An 18,320-nucleotide genomic window follows, 5' to 3' on the forward strand; every position below is an offset into this window, starting at 1 on the left:
GTCATCAATGCGTTTCAGATCCGTTTCGGATAAAAATAAAATAGCAGAATTGGCCTGCAGTTGCCTGAATGTGCAGGTTTCCTCACGATGTTTTCCCTCACCAACATTAGGTACTGCTCACTCATTTCTACTGCGTTTTTTATACTGCTTTTATGCTAACATTAAAAGTTATTTATTAAGAATCCGAACAATACAAAATTATTTTTTATCAGACATTTATTTACAAACATAGAGGTAGTTCAAATTGATTTTTAACAATAGGAAGACTAGCTGTACATTTGAAAAGTCTTACAGACTAGAAATTAGTGTTGACAAAAAAATATAAATTTCATAATATTGATACGCAATAATTTAAATGTTATTATAAATTTCAAACAAATTAAAAAGTTGTTATAGAAAAATATGGTAGGTACTATATATTCTAGAACCCAAAAAGCGTTAGAATGATTGTATTTTTCGTTATTTTAATTGAGGCAAGAAGTCTTACATACATACATATAATCACGTCCACATCCCTTGCGGGGTAGACAGAACCAACAATCTTGAGAAGACTGATAGGCCACGTTCAGCTGTTTGGCTTAATGATAGAATTGAGAAGAAGTTTTAAAGACGAGAAATTAATTTTGATACCTCCATAATATTGAATTAGAAACATTTTTTTTCCAAATACCTTAATAAGTATAAAATATAAATATTATTTCACTATTTACATTATTATTGTGCTGTATTTAAATGCCTAATAGACACCTAACCTAACATATTAACGGACAAAAGAGCTTTGAATAATTTTTAATTCAATAAATATTGGTTGCAAGTCGGCTGATTAAATCCATCTTTCTCAGGACCTCATATGCGCTTCCACTAAAGCGGAGAGGAGCTTAGCGGTTTATGGTTTAATAATCGCTTTTAACAATCAATTTTATCTATATTTATTTGACGAAATATAAGTATTGAATTCATTAGTTTTATATTCAATGTGCATCAAACTTTACTTTCATACACTGAAAAAGGTCAAAAACTTACTCACACATCCTACTAATATTATTTATTAATGCGAAAGTTTGTGAGTATGTCAGTATGGATGTTTGTTACTCTTTCACGCAAAAACTACTGAACCGATTACGATTCAGTAGTTTTTGATATGTAGGTAGCTGAAGACCCAGAATAATATATAGGCTACTTTTTATCCCGGATTTCCCACGGGAATGATTCCACGCGGACGAAGTCGCGGGCGGCCTCTAGTATTATATTAAATTAATGAAATAATTATGAGAATGAGCAAATAATTAATTGAAGACGCCATAGATCAGAAAATTGGAAAGAGAGAAGTAGTTAAACGGACCCCAGGCCCCAGAAGTATAGTGGCGGAGGGTGAAACTGGGAACACACCAAGCTGAAAGAGATTTTAGCAAATAATAGAAGAAATATTAAAATAAATTCTAATGAATTTAAAAATCACCCTGTATACCTGCGTATTAATCAGCGTATGGTTTCCTGCAGTCTTAGTTAAATCATCGCGTGGGACCATGTTGTGTGTAAATTTTCATACAACCCACAGATAGATAATTTTCATACGCTATAATAACCAAGAGATAGTTCGAACGTAGTTTTTTCACATTGAAAGATTAAGGTCCCTGGAACCTTTATAACAATTATTAGTTTCGTTGTAGTTTCTTGGTTTCTGGAGTTCTCCCGTCTATATGCGTGGTGTTCGCCTGAGCGAACTTAATGGCGGCGCGCATCGCGTCTTGAACTAGTTGCTCGCAGTTGATCAGGCTCACCTGTGGACGATGTATTTTTTACAATATCTCCCGTTGTTGCGTGTTTTAGTTTGTTTATGCCAAGACTCGTGAGTCTTAACTTTGGCACGTGACTAGCTTCCCAACCTCATTTCCCCGTGGCGTCTAATAAACTTCCACCTTCTACTTAGTATATTAGTTTTAGATTTTTCTAGTTTTTTTTTGTGTTTAATAAAGATAAGTTTTTTTTCTCTTTTTGTACATTGAATATTGGGAGAGACCTGATGACCCGTAATTCAGGATCCTTAGGAGCCTAGCATGGACACCAGTTCTCCACAATTATTTGTTTACTATCTAATAGACTTGTGCACTAAAAGCACTGTATATTTCGTCAACTGTATTTTGTATAAATTACTGGCGAGAAAAAAAAAATAAACTATATAGTGAGTATTACTAAGCACAGATGTCGCCACTGACCTTGGTGCCGGTCATCTCTGCGTACTCGAGCGGCGACTGCGCGGACGGCGCTGCGCTCGCGTTGAACACGGGCAGCACGCAGCGCAGCCAGTTCTCCGCTGTGAACGATGACGTCACCATGTCCTGAAAAAGAGATATTGGAGATATAGTATTTGCTATTTTTTTAAAGATTAAATGACTACTACTAAAACATTTGTACATCAGTTGTAGTTTGAAAGCTGAATAAAATTTAAATGAATTAATAAAAACTGCCAAAATCGTTTATACCACCATTCTAGGGCTAGTTTTTTTTTTCTCAAAAATGCGCTAATTTTTGTAAGATACCAGTTGTTTATTTGTTTTTATGCACTTATGTCATTTTATGTATATAAAATTTTACAATGATCCGTGGTAACCGAGCAATTAAATACCAGTATTATTTATAAAAAGCCGTGTGGTTCCCGGCACCATTACAAAAGAATAGGACCACTCCATCTCTTTCCCACGGATGTCGTAAGAGCCGACTAAGGGATAGACTTGGGATTCCTCTTTAATGTAAATCCCTGCCAATCTAAGGTCTGCCGCGCCGATGGATGCATGGCTAGGGGCGAGCCTAGTCTCGAGCGTGCCACTTCCGCCATGGGGTTGGGCGACCCCCAGGTAATGACTAGCCTTACCCTGGCATGCGGGGCTCTGCTGGGGCGGACAAAATTTTTCCCTAGCGTCTCGTGGGAATCGCATTATGAACCTTAAAAAGCATATAAATGGCGGCGATGGTGTCCGCACCCCATCACGTCTCGTTCCCGGCGGGAGCGGTATGCGGTCTGCTGAAAGCCGCTTTGCGACGATGAATGTAAGAGGAGGAATGAAGGATAAGATTGAGGAAGTATGCCAGATGATGGATGAAAGACGTTTGGATGTGTTGTGCGTGAATGAAACGAAGCGGAAAGGATGCGACGCGACGCAGCACGGCCCTTACACGGCGTATTGGTCTGGAATTTCCAGTACCAGCCGAGGCTGTCAAGGGGTCGGTCTAATTCTTTCTGCACGAATGGCTGAGTGCGTGAATGAGTATGAGTGTGTCAGTCCTCGTCTTCTATGGATTAGGCTGAAAGTTGGAATCACTCGGATCTTCGTTCTAGGTGTTTATGCACCTTGGGATGTGGGTTCGAGGGGTACAACATCAGCAAAAAGCGAAAACGAGGAGTTCTGGAATAGTGTAAGAGAAGTATTGAAAGTTACCAAGCCAAATGAGAAGATTATTATGTTAGGTGATTTTAATGGATGGGTGGGTGTAAAGCGTGATGGATATGAAAAGGTGCTTGGTGCGTTTGGTGACGAAAAGGTGAATGATAATGGAAGAAGTGTATTAGAAATTTGTCTAGAGTGGGATCTTTTTGTGTCGAACTCAATGTTTCAACATAAAGAGATCCACACCTACACAAGAGTGGAAGGTATTTTAAAAAGTATGATAGACTTTGTGATTGTAGATGAAAGATTGAAGAACAAAGTGCTGGATACCCGTGCATATCGCGGTGCTGGCATTGACTCGGACCATTTACTGGTGATATCCCGGATAAGGGGTATCTTCAATCGCTGGCGGCACAGGGTAAGGGAGCAAACCAGCGCTTTGGAAAGAGTAAAAGTGGAAAATTTGCAAGATATGGATGTAGGTAAGAAGTATATTAATAGACTGAAGGATGAATTTGAAGATTTAGATGAAATGAGCGATATTGAAGATGGATGGAAGGAACTTAAAGAAAGAATTGTGAAAGTAGCTGTTGAAGTGTGTGGTGTAAGTAGAAGAAGGAAAGGAAAAAATCACAAAAATGCGTGGATGAGTAAAGATGTGCAAGAACTTGTGCGATTAAAGAAGAAAGCATGGCTGGATTTGTTAGCAGCAAAAGCTAACTTAAGAATGCAAGAGGTTATAGATGAAGATGTGAATGAAGCACGTAAGGAATATAAGAAAATGAAAGATTTGGTTAAGAAAGCTGTGATTAGAAAGAAAGAAGAGTATAAAGAGGATTTTGATAAAAGGCTATCAGAAGACTTTCAGTCAAATCTGAAAGTATTCTGGAAATCCGTAAGGTCAGCCCGAGGAAATACTATAACCAGAGAGCTGACTAGGATCAGATGCCAGGATGGTAGCGTTGTGAAAGGAGAAGAATGTGTACTAAAGATATGGAAGGACTATTTTGAAAGTTTATTTGAAAAAAAGGAAGGAAATAAGAAAGATTTCTGCTATAGCGAAGAAAAAGAGAATGAGATGGAAGGCGAAATTGAAATGTTCGAAATTGTGGAAGCACTTAAGAGTATGAAAGCGGGAAAGGCTGCTGGGTGTGATAGAGTGTCGGTCGAGATGCTTAAAGCAGGAAAAGGCGTAGTAGCTAGTCAGTTGTACTGCCTTTTCAATTTGTGTTGGAGAAGCGGCCGAGTACCAAAAGATTGGTGTAAGGCTGTTATCGTGCCACTTTACAAAGGAAAAGGGTCACAGCTGGACTGCAAAAATTATCGTGGTATAAGCCTGCTTAGCGTCGTCGGCAAATTGTATGCTAAGGTATTGATTAATAGAGTCAGGAATGAAACTGATGACAAAATATGGGATGCTCAAGCGGGATTTCGAAAGGGAATGGGATGTACTGATCAGGTCTTTTCCTTGCGGTGCATAGCCGAAAAGTTTTTGGCCAAGAGTCAAAAAGTCTATTGCACATTCGTAGATCTGGAAAAGGCCTATGACAGAGTTGAGAGGAATGAATTGTGGTCAGCACTTTCTATGCATGGGGTGAGCAGTCTCTTAATACGAGCACTGAAATCCTTATATGAGGATTCGAGTGCTTGTGTCAGGATAAACGGAGCGCACACTGAGTGGTTTAAGATTGAGAAAGGCGTTAGGCAAGGATGTGTTGCGTCACCGTGGCTGTTCAACCTATTTATGGATAGCTGTTTGACAGATTTGAAAGAGTCTAAAAGTGGATTAAGGATGAATGAGTTACTCGTCAAATGTCTGCTCTATGCCGACGATCAGGTTATACTGGCGTCATCAGCGGAGGAGTTACAGGAGATGGTAAACTGTATGCATGAAGCTTTAAAAGAGAAAGGAATGAAAGTGAACGTAAGTAAAACTAAAACACTGGTTTTTGAAATGGAGAAAGAAATGACAGCATGTAATATTTTGATTGGAGGAGAAAAAGTGGAGCAAGTGAAAGAGTTTGTATATCTAGGATCAAAGTTTACATCAGATGGCAAGTATGATAGTGATATTGAAAGGAGAGTGAACGCGGGGAACATGGTGAATGGAGCTTTGCATGCCTTTATGAGCAGTCAGAAACTATCCAAAAAGGCTCGACTGGCTGTGCACAGGGGCGTGTTGGTCCCGACATTAATGTATGGGAGTGAAAGTTGGGTATGGCAAAAGAAGCATGAAAGCAGAATAAATGCAGTGGAAATGAGAGCGTTAAGGAGTATGATGGGTGTGAAATTGAGTGACAGGATAAGGAACAGCGTGATAAGGGAATGTTGTGATGTGAAAGAAGATGTAGTTACAGGAATAGAAAAGGGTATGTTAAGATGGTTCGGTCATGTGGAGAGGATGAATGAAAGCAGGTTGACTAAGCAGATATACAAGGAGAGTGTGGAGGGAAAGGTCGGAGTGGGAAGACCTAGACGAACGTATCTTGATCAAATTAAGGACGTCCTGGTAAAGGGTCAGGTCAAAAGTACCCGAAACCGCCGAGCTTGTATGAAGAGAGTTATGAATGTGGACGAAGCGAAAGAAGTATGCAGAGATCGTGGCAAGTGGAAAGAGGTAGTCTCTGCCTACCCCTCCGGGAAAGAGGCGTGATTTTATGTATGTATGTATGTTTATAAATACTATTATGCAACGCGAAACTTTTAATGTCTTTTTTAATATTAAACACTATTAGCTAGTACAAAATTCAATAGTCGTATTAATAACCTACCTTGGGCACCCTGGCAGCAGCCACAATAACTCCCCCAGCACACCCCAGCAGCAAGGCGGGCGCGGGGGCGGACGGGATAGACAGAGCCTTGGCCAGCGCCGGCCCTTGCATGAGGTAGGAACACCGAGTGAAGTGCACCACGAAACGGCGCCCTTCGGTTGATGCGTTCTCGAAAACTTCGCGTAATTCAGCATTGGCAATAGCCCTAAAAAAATATGGATAATCAAAAAATAGTAAAGTCAAGTGTTAGTAAAATAAATAAATAAAATAAAATGTAATAACGTAATAATAACGTTTATTTACTCTTCACAAAAATGTTCTTATTAACTAGTTAACAATAATGTGTTTAATCTTTAAATGACATTGAAGTCCTGCGAAGAGCTAAAATAAAAATCATTTGTTTCAGGTTTAAGAACCTATATAGTTTAGTAGTAGTAGTAGTAGTTAGTAAGTATATAGTATAGGGTAAGTATTGATTAGAGAAAAGCATGGTACGGCCATGCCGCTTTCTTTTCTCGACTTGGCGGGGGCACTGCCGTGCCCCCAGATAGTCAAATGATGCATAAATAAAAAATAGTCAAAAGAAACATTATCCTTACTCACTGCAGTGCCATTTCGTCTGTATGGACAGTTTTCTTCATAAGTCCGTCTAGTAACGTCAAACATTTCGCATAGTCTCCGTAGGGGGCGCCACTCGAGCCGCATAACTCTTGAAGCTGCTTCTTCAGCGAGGAAACCTCTTCTTTTCTAACAACAGGATCGAGTAGCTCGACGGCTCGGCTGAGATTCTCAGCGTGAGTGAAGAGTTCACGAGCCTGGATTATGTAAATTGAATGAATATTATGATTATATCTCTCTTATTTGGAGCGAAACACTCATGCTTTTATGTGTTTTTAGTGTTAATGTTCGTGACGCAATAACTTTCGCTGAGGATTTGAATTTGATTAAATTTTTAGGATATGATGATTGGTGTATAGGTGGCTGATGCGTAAACTTCTGATCCGTGTGTACGTATATGTTAAGACAATTAATATGATGATGAGCATCAAAATCGGGTCGGCAGTTATAAAAAAAAAGTACAGAAACTGATACGCCGATGCAATTATCGCGAAGTTTATTTTGCATTACACGCCGTATTTTGCATTTTTATTTTCCTTTCATTTCAATATATAATTTTGCAGTAATTTAAATACATACATATTTTTTTTATTTTTTTATTTTGGACAAATTACACAGATTGAGTTAGCCTCGAAGTAAGTTCGAAACTTGTGTTACGAGATACTAACTCAACGATACTATATTTTATAATAAATACTTATAAGATTATCATCCAAGACCCAGGCCAATCAGAAAAAGTTCTTTTCTCATCATGCCCTGGCCGGGATTCGAACCCGGGACCTCCGGTGTCACAGACAAGCGTACTGCCGCTGCGCCACAGAGGCCGTCAATATAACGTCATTACTGTTAATATGTTAATGTTAAATGTTATAAGCGATAGGCAGGGCCAACAGTCTCGAAATAACAGCAGCTGAATGTAGCTTTCAAGGCCAATGTGACTTAATTGTTGCCATTTACTGATTCCCTCTTTCGTATCGGAAAAAATGGTAAATATAAAAAAAAATTACATACATACATACAACACAATAATTTTTTATTGCACCACAATAAATTACAGACAATTGAGCGTCGGTTGTCGGATCAGTTAGGTGTCCGGTTAAAATGCGCGTGCGGCGCAAAAAGGCACAGGTTCGAATCCCAATCCAGGATATAGATGATGTCCATGGGGACAAAGGCATACTCCGGGCTCCTCACTAGAAAGGTGAGTATGCATCTGGGACTAAAAGCCAGGAGTAAGAATAAATTACAGAAAATTCACATCTATGTAAAGAACATAAGAGTTGAAAATGGTAATGAATGACTAAGAATACCTTCGTGGCGGAGTCGCCAGTGAGCGCGTGTATCACCGGCGAATGACTCGCGGCTCCCTTGATCAGCGTTACGCAGAAGTCTCCGAGGAAGCCGGTAGACGGCGCGTGGGTGCCGCAACATAGCTCCCTAGAATTCATACAAAATTCAAATTCAAAATTTTTATTCATTATTATTGGATACTTCATATCGCTTAATAATTGTCAAAACGTATGGTTTAACAACGTTGGTTGACGTCAAATAAATTACTTAAAACTAAGTTTACTGCCGCTTCCAAGGCGTCAGTGCAGAAGAAGCGGTAACAAACATATGTGCACTCGAGTTGAGAACCTCATTTCTCGAAGTTTTTAAAAACGAACGAGACTTAAATAGTTTCGTTTTCGTACATAATAAGACATTAAAAAATAAAAAATTAACAAAGGCGGACTTATCCCTATGAGGGATTTCTTCTTTCTTCTTTTTTCGTTCGTAATGAGATAAGTGTTCTATAAACTCTCTTTTTAAATAAACATTCATTGCATTTTGATAAAGTCTCACCAAAACAGAAAAGTGATAAATTTCTTGCATATTTTTAAACCCAATAATAAGTCTACATGTCCGTTTTTTTTTAAGATTTAAAAGTCGTTTGAACACAACAGCGAATTTTTGTATGAAAACGCAGTAAGCTTAAGAAGTCACGAAATCAATTTAAATATTTATTCTAGTGTAGACTTTGATCAAGTATAAAAAACTAGATAGACAATCCACAACAAAAATAGGATCTTCACTAAATGACTGACCACTCGACAAATAGGGTTGTCTTTTCATTCAGTTGCATTCATCCGCACCGAAAGTAAACATACCGCGGTGTTAAGAAAATTTAAAAAATCACACGTCCAGATCGTCTTAGGGATATAGTATACTAGAGGCCGCCCGCGACTTCATCCGCATACCCTATCAATCCGGCAGGAACTCCAGGAAAGTAGCCTATATGTTATTCTTGGTCTTCAGCTACCTACTACATACCAAGGTTCATCGTAATCGGTTCAATAGTTTTTGCGTGAAAGAGTAACAAACATCCATACTGACATAAAAACTTTCGCATTTATAATATTCGTAGGATATTTGAAGTCGGTTAAAAATTTGAACAAAACAGTGACTTACTTGGACACAAGTGGTTCATTGATCGTGACCATTCTGAGTCCGGTCTCGGGGTATGTTTCCCCGGGGACCGTCAGCGCCGACTCCTGTGATAACTGCAAGCTGTCTATCACACGGGTCTCCAACGGCACGTCGGCTTGTATTGACTGTCTAATAGTGTAAGAAAAATGTTTAATGTAGGTACAATAGCATATATATTTATCAACGCCCATCTCCAGAAAACAGTAGACAGATTCAGCAGTCTTGAAAAGAGTAGAAGGCCAGGTTCAGCTGTATGGCTTAATGATGAAATTGAGATAAAAATAGTGATAGGATGCTAGCCCATCGCCTTAAAGAATCCCAAGGTTACTTATTCCTTAGTCGCCTTTTACGATATCCATGGGATAGAGATGGAATGGCCCTATTCTAAACTGCCGAAAATCACACGCAAAGTACAAAAGCATAAATTAAAAAAAAAAAAGAAATTTCATAGTTTGAATAGTCTAAAACATCCGGAGACAATGTAATAGTGAAATAATTTGTGGAACTAACCGTTCATCTTCATCTTTCCGAAGATTAGTCCACACATATAAACAATCAAAGTTACAAACATTAACATCTTTTTAAGATCAGTATAGAATTTGGTGTCCCAAGCATGTTCAGCTGTATGGCTTTTCGATAGAAATGGTTCAAATACTTAAGAGATAAACATATGAATGGGTTACTCACATAAAAATACAAACCTAATAAGATCTTGCGCTTTTAATATCAATTCCTGTGACAACTTTTCGCCATAAACCGTCAAATTTAAAGAGAATCCTTTATCTGTAACACTAGAGCCGATCTGAGCTACAACACTATTTGGCAGCACTTTCCTTAAAGCCGCATTCAATAAATGTACCGCCGTATGGTTTCTCATCACTCTCAAGCGTTTCTCACTATCTATTTCCATTGTCACTTCACTTTTATTATTCACATATAAATTCTCACCACTTTTGTTAACTTTAAAATAACCTTTATGAAAAACAAAGTCACGAATTTTGAAAACTGTTTCAACATTCAAATGAATATCTTCATTTATACGTATGATACCACTATCAGCCATCTGCCCGCCTTCTTCGCAGTAGAAATTTGTGTCTTTAGTTACTAAATAATAAGGCTTATTTTCGCTAGGCTCAGAGTAGTCTATCCATTCGCAGTCTTCATTCAAAATGGCTAACAAATTCGTCTTTAAGGGTTTATATACAACTTTCTTATCTATGAATTCGTAATTATATTTAGGTTGATCGTTTGTAGATTTTATACCACTTTTGATGATTTCTTTTATAGCACTATCAAATAAGATGCCTTTGTTTGAACTCTGCTCTTTAAATGCTGTTTTGTGTCTAGATTTGTGGTCTGCTAGTAGTTTCCAGAAGCCTTTTTTGTCTATGTCTAAATTGTTTAGCCTGGCAATTCTTTCAATGAGGTCTTCTTGAAAGCCATATGTGTCATACAGTTTAAATACTAATTCCCCTGGTATTACAGTGGATTTGTGTTTGTTAATTGTCTGTAAACAAGAATATTACGTTTAAAAAGTTCTAAATATAATTTAGTATGATTTTTTAAAATCTTTCTATGTACAAGATGATTTAGGTTTCTCATAATTGGCAACGGTTTCTCAAGATAAGATACAATTATTTTTTCGATTCCTAGTGTTTGAATGAAATTAAAAAACCTTTAATGCGTGGCTTGGCATCACATTCTATGTTTCTCGCCGTATTTTAATTATCGATTAAAAAGTAAAAACTATATCATACAAACCTCCTTAAACTCCTTATAACCCAAATGGAAACCGTTCATTTCGACATCTCTTAATTCTTCAATCTCCGGGAACTGTTTCGCTAAATCCTTCCACTTCTTCTCCAAACTAGCCCTCATCTTCTTATACGCGTTCTCTTCATGTTCTATAACCAGTTTGGCATCTTTTTGCTTCGTAATGAGTTCTGGGTAAGCCTCGCCCAGGGTTGAGGCAACTTCGTCGTAAAGATGGTAGAGTAGGCGAGTGTTTTGAAATACATCTGTTGATATTTTGAAAGATTTTCTCATTATTTGCTTGAGATTTAAGCTGGAACAAAATAATACAGCAAAATTTAATATTTTTTTAATTTGTACATTAAACATATTAATAACATCAAAATCACTTTACTGCATAATATCATATTGGTCTAAAATGTAATCTTTGTTGGTACATACATATATATAATTACACCTCTTACCATTGCTGTGTGGTTCCCGGCACCTATATTAACAGGAATAGAAACGCTCCAACCTATTTCCCATGGATGTCGTAAAAGGCGATCAAGGGATTAGCAACCTGTCACTATTTGAATCCCAATTCTATCATTAAGCCAAACAGCTGAACGTGGAATGTCAGTCTTTCAAGAGTGCTGGCTCTGTCTACCCCGCAAGAGATATAGACGTTATTATATGAATGAACTCATACCAAGTATGCAGAGAAAACATCATTCAACATGTTAAGATCTTTGCATACTTCTTTCGGCTCATCCACCTTCAAAATTTCCCTCTTCACCAAAGCTCGTCAGCTTAAGAATCTCGACATGACCTGAGAAACATGAGAAACATAATGTACCTGGAAGCGGGGAACGCGCCGTCAGACAAACAGACACTGATCATCCGCGCGTGGTCCGCCACGCGGCGGTACGCCGAGTCCAAGGTGGCTTCCGACCCGTATTTACCAGAGTACTGAGGTATCCCTTTGCTGTTCTGTTGAGAAATTAATTGTCAATCATTATTTATATAGAATAGAATAGATTTATTTTTAAAAATAGGAATTATTATTATTATTTTTAAAAAGAGGAATAGAAAAGGGTATGTTGAGATGGTTCGGTCATGTGGAGAGGATGAATGAAAACAGGTTGACTAAGCAGATATACAAGGAGAGTGTGGAGGGAAGGGTTGGAGTGGGAAGACCTAGACGAACAATCTTGATCAAATTAAGGACGTCCTGGTAAAGGGTCAGGTCAAAAGTACCCGAAACCGCCGAGCTTGCATGAAGAGAGTTATGAATGTGGATGAAGCAAAGGAAATATGCAGAGATCGTGGCAAGTGGAAAGAGGTAGTCTCTGCCTACCCCTCCGGGCAAGAGGCGTGATTTTATGTATGTATGTATGTATGTATTTTTAAAATTGGATACAAGGTATCAATTATTGATGTCAATATAACTTAAGTCTAATTATATCTAGTAGAAGAAGCGACGGAACAAACTACACTGCATAATTTTCATCGGACGTCAACTTACAAATATAGATCTCTTAAATCTAAATCATGGACGAATTGTCTACATTAATCAAAATAGTGAATATAAAATTAATTCTATTACTGAATGACAGACTGAATACGGAAAACTGCGTTCACACATTAAATCACATCTCCCTTCCGGATGGGTAGGCAGAGACAACATATTGCCACGATTCCTGTATACTGTAAACAACTACTTTTTTAAAAAGTCAGTTATACTGAAATTTTCAACCTTTTAGATGAAGCGAAGGTAGTATGCGGGAAACCTAACCCTACGGGAAAGAGGCGTGATTTTATGTATGTATTTCACCCTTTTGTCGTTGAAATAACAAATAGTCGAACTAAAAACTTCAACAGCACGTTTTTCAGCAACTAAAATTCAGTATACCTTCTCTATACACCTAATGAGCGGCCGGAACAAGTCAGTGTCGTAGTTAGAAGGCACGCCTTGTAGTAGAGCGGTCACTCGCTCCAGCCCCATACCGGTGTCCACATGCTGTCGACGGAGACCTCGGACTTGACCGTCTGCTTGTCTGTGGTAAAATTTATCAATATTTATGCGGAACCATCATTTTCTCGTATACATAAGAAGCGATAAAAGTATAAACATATTCTTGTAGTGTAACAACTTTTGTCCAAAGAATGAATCGCGGTCGTCAGACAAGGGTAATTTACTGACTTCCCCACTCTGGAATTATGGTCAGAGAAAACTTAAAATATATGCACCAAAATGATAGTGCATGTGTTGTGGCTAGGCCATGACACATATTTTTTACGGGTACCACCAAAATTAAAATAATAAGGTGGTAATGTGACACAAATTGACATTTACGCAACAAAACTGTTTTATGAAACAATTTGTTGTATTATTATAAGCATGATCCTGGATAAGGTAAGTCAAGTTATATCAGAGACTGGCAGGAGGCTAGCATTTCATAATATAATAAATTATATATCATAAATTTAGTTTTCTCACAGGATGCTAGTATTTCCTTATACATTTAGTTTTCTCACCTATTACACTGTATAAAAACAATATTCCATATCTCAGTGAGCGAGCCATCAGCATTGACATAGTGTATTTCAGTACACGGTCCGCACGGACCCGTGGGGCCCATCTCCCAGAAATTATCTTCAGCATTCTTAGCGATCACTCTGCTTGCTGGTACACTGTGCAAAAACATAAGCATTATCTTATATTGACACTAGATGCGATGACAAAAATGTTTGGTTGTTATAGAAAATATTAATAACATTTATGCAGTTAGTTGTCTTCCACCAAATGTTTAAGGAATGTACAAATAGCATTTACTTGTATATTAAACAGAAATAAATAATAGTTTAAAAAAAACTAAAAAACTACGCTTTATTGCTAATCAAACTAAAAAATAGAAAATAAAATTTAAAGACAAAGGAATTATAAAACAGTAGTAGCAAGTCGAACAATCGGTTATAGTCAATTACCTCCGATTAAAATTATAACAAAATTAAATTTATAAACAAAACAATTGAAATCTGAGTAAAAAGCGTGGGGTGCCTGATGTAGTAAATATTAAAATCATTCTATTAGCATATATTTATGACAAGAGAGTTATGAAAATGAAGTAAAATGCACCCCACGCTTTTTACTCTGATTTAAATTGTTTTGTTTATAAATTTAATTTTGTTATAATTTTAATCGGAGGTAATTGACTATAACCGATTGTTCGACTTGCTACTACTGTTTTATAATTCCTTTGTCTTTAAATTTTATTTTCTATTTTTTAGTTTGATTAGCAATAAAGCGTAGTTTTTTAGTTTTTTTTAAACTATTATTTATTTTCTATTTTTTAGTTTGATTAGCAATAAAACGCCTAGTTTTTTAGTTTTTTTATACAATTATTTTTTGGTAGAAGTGTTAACTTCCTACTACTTCTACTACGCTGTATAACTATCTTACTAGAAATGACTTTCGCAACCATGCGCCCATCGCCGGAGGTTTTCACAACTAACTTTCTTAAAGTTATATGTGGCCTGATTGGATTAAATCTCATAATATTCTCATCATCATGATTCTTTTTTAGGCGATGGGCTAGCAACCTGTCACTATTTGAATCTCAATTCTATCTTAAAGCCCAATAGCTGAAGGTGGCCTATCAGTCTTTACAAGACTGTTGGCTCTGTCTACCCCGCAAGGGATATAGACGTGATTATATGTATGCATGTATGTATGATGATTGTTAAACCCAGTTGAAAAGAATTTTATAGTGATAAATCACTGTTAATAATATTTTTGACTATCCAGCAAACATAACAATTTTCGATTGTGGCCTTGCCAGGAATCAAACCACAAGATTAAGAGGCAGATTGATACAGGAACAAAAATATTTCAAACATACCTCCACTGCCTTTACAACCAGGAACGCAACAATGTTTATTTGAAGACATCGTGGCACTTTTGTAGTAAAATCTGTCTTTCACAAAAACAAACACAAACTTGGGACTCCTATCTCAAATAATCAGGTACTTTTTACAGGAGTCCTATCTCAAAATATCTGCACAACACAGTGAACACAGTCAGAGTCCAATCTCAGATGATAAAATCACACGAATATCCGGAAGAACAAAGCTCGACTCAACGGAAGATTCCAAACTCCAAATAACGACAAGTTATCAGCACAAAACAAAGTGCAAATAGGTAAATACACAGGCACCGGTAAAAAAACAGAAAGAAAGTTTACAGGTGTTAGAATCGAATTCAAAACTTACTGCAAAACTTATTTTACATAAATAAACAAACTGTCACTCATTTTCCAAGCGAGTATTACAGTGTTGCTATTATAAATATGAAAAAGTTACATAATGTTAATTCAAGAATCGCATTAATATGTTAAATACGTATTAAATATCGCAAAGTTCTGTAGGTAGTAACTTTATTCTTGTATTGTTGTAAATTTAGTTGTTCAATTTTCATTTATTACTTTTGTTTTATTACTTATATATTTTTTATTGTTTTAAAATATTCTACTAATTCTACTATTGTTTCTAATGGTAATTCTAAATGGAGCGATGCGATGAAATAAAAAAGCCTCAGGTTAATAGTAACATTATATGGAAATATATTACATCTCTTTTTGGACTCCTTATACGTCAGAACTTCTTGGTTTCTTGTATGGAGATTACTGGCACTGGTGCTATCTCTGTCTCTCTTACTCTCATACGAAGGATCTAAAAATGAATTTATTAATCCTGGCAGTTTTAATAAGGATAATGAGAAACTCTTATCAAAATATTGCATTGTCATCGGTCCTTGATACGTGTGCAAAGTTTCAAGTTGATCAGACGTTTAGAAATCAGTGAAAATTAAGCTCAAAGATTCCGTTACATACATACATACATACATACATACATACATACATACAACCCAAGCTAATAAAAGCGTAGTAAAAAACCCCTGTAATATGGCACAACATCGTTTTTATGGCGCGAAAGACAATTGCTGTCTCGTTTTACGTCATAATAAAAAGCCAAACAGCGATAGTTTTTCGCGCGACAAAAGCTTCCACAACTACAGAGGCTGTTCTGCATTCTCCCTCTCTTTATCTCTTTTTAGAATTGTTTTCCTTTTAACATTACTCCATTTTAACTTGCTTGAAATTAAGGTTTTGTTTTGTGATATTGATATATGATTTTCTCTTACCCAATTTGCTTCCACACATCCCTGCATTCCCTGTCTTCAGTGAGTCCAATAACAACGTCTCCGGCAAAGTAGGTCACTACTAAGTTTTCAGGTTTCAATCTGTACGGGCCTAGGAGGAGGTCCCATGCCATTTGACATGCCTCTTTCTGAAATATATTATTTTTATTACATACATACATATGGTCACGTCTATATCCCTTGCAGGGTAGACAGAAGCCACCAGTCTTGAAGACTGAATGGCCACATTCAGCTATTTGGCTTAATGATAGAATTGAGATTCAAATAGTGACAGGTTGCTAGCCCATCGCCTAAAAACGAATCCCAAGTTTGTAAGCCTACCCCTTAGTCGCCTTTTACGACATCCGTGGGAAAGAGATAGAGTGGTCCTATTCTTTTTAATATTGGTGCCAGGAACCACACGGCATTTTTATAAATTTATTTTACATTCACTAGCAGCTCGATTCTGATGCATAATTTAAATATGTATGTATGTATGAATTGTTAATTTTTATACTGATTTTGTCTTCATCATCATCATGCAAAACATCGAGAATGATAAACACAAGGAACAAAATTACATAGGTTCTGCAATAGTCTTTTTCTTACTTCAGGCTTTAGTCCCTGTTGCATTCTCACCACTCTGGAGAGGACCCTGGGGTTTAATAATGATCTAGTATATAACTAAGCAAGGTTTTTTCTTGTTTTAGCCTGATATTATTTACCACTGCTGCTAAAAGGCCTCCAATTTCTCCCTTAAGAAATTTTCTGTCACAACTAGACTTTTGCCATGCCTTACAAAATAGATAAAATACCTTTATTGCACATAAAATTATAATAATACAATTTCTTCCAGGCAACCACAAGATCATTTCATGAGAGATTTGCTGCAGAGTAGTAAGAGAATATTCAGACAAATAGCAACATACTTATAATAGACATACATAAATATATTTCTTTAAATAAACTTACATAAATATAAATACAATAAAAATAAATATATGTTTTGTATAAGAAGTTATACAAAATATGTTAATGTCATCCCACCATTTTCTTTGGTTTTTGTTTTACTATATTTATTGCCATGGTTATATAACACAGCTTGTGCCTTCAAGCCACAAGGCCCTCATTAGTACTGTTTAAATATTCTTTTGTTTTGTTTTTTGCTACAATAAAGTATTTTCACTTAAATATACTGAAAATTCAATAAAAATTATAGACTGTTCAAACCTTGTAATAATCTCCAAAAGACCAATTGCCAAGCATCTCAAAGAAGGTGTGATGATGTCCGTCCAACCCCACCACATCCAAGTCATTGTGCTTGCCTCCCACTCGCACACACTTCTGAGAATTCACCACACGAGGATAGGGTGGGTCTACATTACCTAGGAATACTCCTTTGAACTAAAAAATAAGCAAATTATTAGCAGCTTTGGCACCTATGAAGACTGAGTGTGCAAATTATCACATTACTAGCTTTCGCTTTTAAAATTACCCTAGGTATGTGCTTTTGTGTTCTTTACCTTAACATTATAAATAAAAACTTTATGGAGGTCTCTCTTAAATCTTAATTATAAATATTTATAATGCGAAAATATTGTTTACTTTTATTAAAAGAGGTCAACGGGTCAAGGCAAAGGTAAATATTGTTCTATGTGGAATTTGACCACTTACCTGGTTCATACCCGCATTTACAAAGGGCACAGTTGGATCACAAAGTGGGACCACAGGACTAGATTTAACATGCTTGTGACCGTGCTGTTTCACAAAATAGTCGATAAATGTACTCCGAATAGCACTACTCGAGGTTTTCGTCCGAATATGTTTGCTGTGATGAAGTAACAGAGTCCTAACCGGTAACCGAAACATCGTAGGTTAAAGGGAAATCTTTTGATTTTACACTTAAAAAAGTGATCTGACGGTAAGATACCAGCATAAATAAATACGAAAGGACATTCACTGGGTAATAAATAAATTCTGATTTGCCAATTATCAGTAAACAAGTTTTTTTGCAAGTTTTCACAAAATTGACAAACTTGACAAAGTCGATATATCAGTATCATCACAAAAGTCAATGTCATAACAATTCAGCTGTTTCTGTTCCTCCTTTTGGTACCTCCTAGAATTGATAGGTTTTTCCGA

At 36.8% G+C, this 18,320-nt stretch overlaps 1 protein-coding gene across 2 annotated transcripts; it reads right to left on the reverse strand.

Moving 5' to 3' along the window:
* Positions 1-1,556: 1,556 nt before the first annotated feature.
* Positions 1,557-18,264, reverse strand: LOC106137874 (alanine--tRNA ligase, mitochondrial). Of its 2 annotated transcripts, XM_013338810.2 has the most exons (14): positions 17,853-18,264; positions 17,409-17,582; positions 16,182-16,327; positions 13,517-13,672; positions 12,891-13,035; positions 11,835-11,968; positions 11,006-11,309; positions 9,946-10,751; positions 9,227-9,373; positions 8,086-8,212; positions 6,761-6,972; positions 6,158-6,362; positions 2,217-2,339; positions 1,557-1,781 (listed from the first exon to the last, which is right to left on the reverse strand). In XM_013338810.2, exons 1-14 carry the CDS (start codon positions 18,045-18,047, stop codon positions 1,656-1,658), a joined length of 3,000 nt encoding a protein of 999 aa, XP_013194264.2. In that variant the 5' UTR covers positions 18,048-18,264; the 3' UTR covers positions 1,557-1,655. The 2 variants fall into 2 exon arrangements, with proteins under 2 accessions (XP_013194264.2, XP_060805179.1); XM_060949196.1 differs by lacking the exons at positions 1,557-1,781; positions 2,217-2,339 and having other exon boundaries at positions 6,229-6,362; positions 6,757-6,972.
* Between the last annotated feature and the right edge of the window lie 56 nt (positions 18,265-18,320).

Source organism: Amyelois transitella, chromosome 18, assembly GCF_032362555.1.
Source record: "Amyelois transitella isolate CPQ chromosome 18, ilAmyTran1.1, whole genome shotgun sequence".
In the NCBI taxonomy this organism is placed as follows: domain Eukaryota; kingdom Metazoa; phylum Arthropoda; class Insecta; order Lepidoptera; family Pyralidae; genus Amyelois; species Amyelois transitella.

What these genes read in the sequence shown, in the direction of transcription:
- LOC106137874 (XM_013338810.2), bottom strand. Translation starts at nt 18,047, where the DNA reads ATGTTTCGGTTACCGGTTAGGACTCTGTTACTTCATCACAGCAAACAT. An exon ending in GTTTTTATACAGTGTAATAG is followed by an intron (nt 13,036 to 13,516) that starts GTGAGAAAACTA and finishes ATTTTACCACAG; the next exon opens with ACAAGCAGACGGTCAAGTCC. An exon ending in TCATTAGGTGTATAGAGAAG is followed by an intron (nt 11,969 to 12,890) that starts GTATACTGAATT and finishes ATTTCTCAACAG; the next exon opens with AACAGCAAAGGGATACCTCA.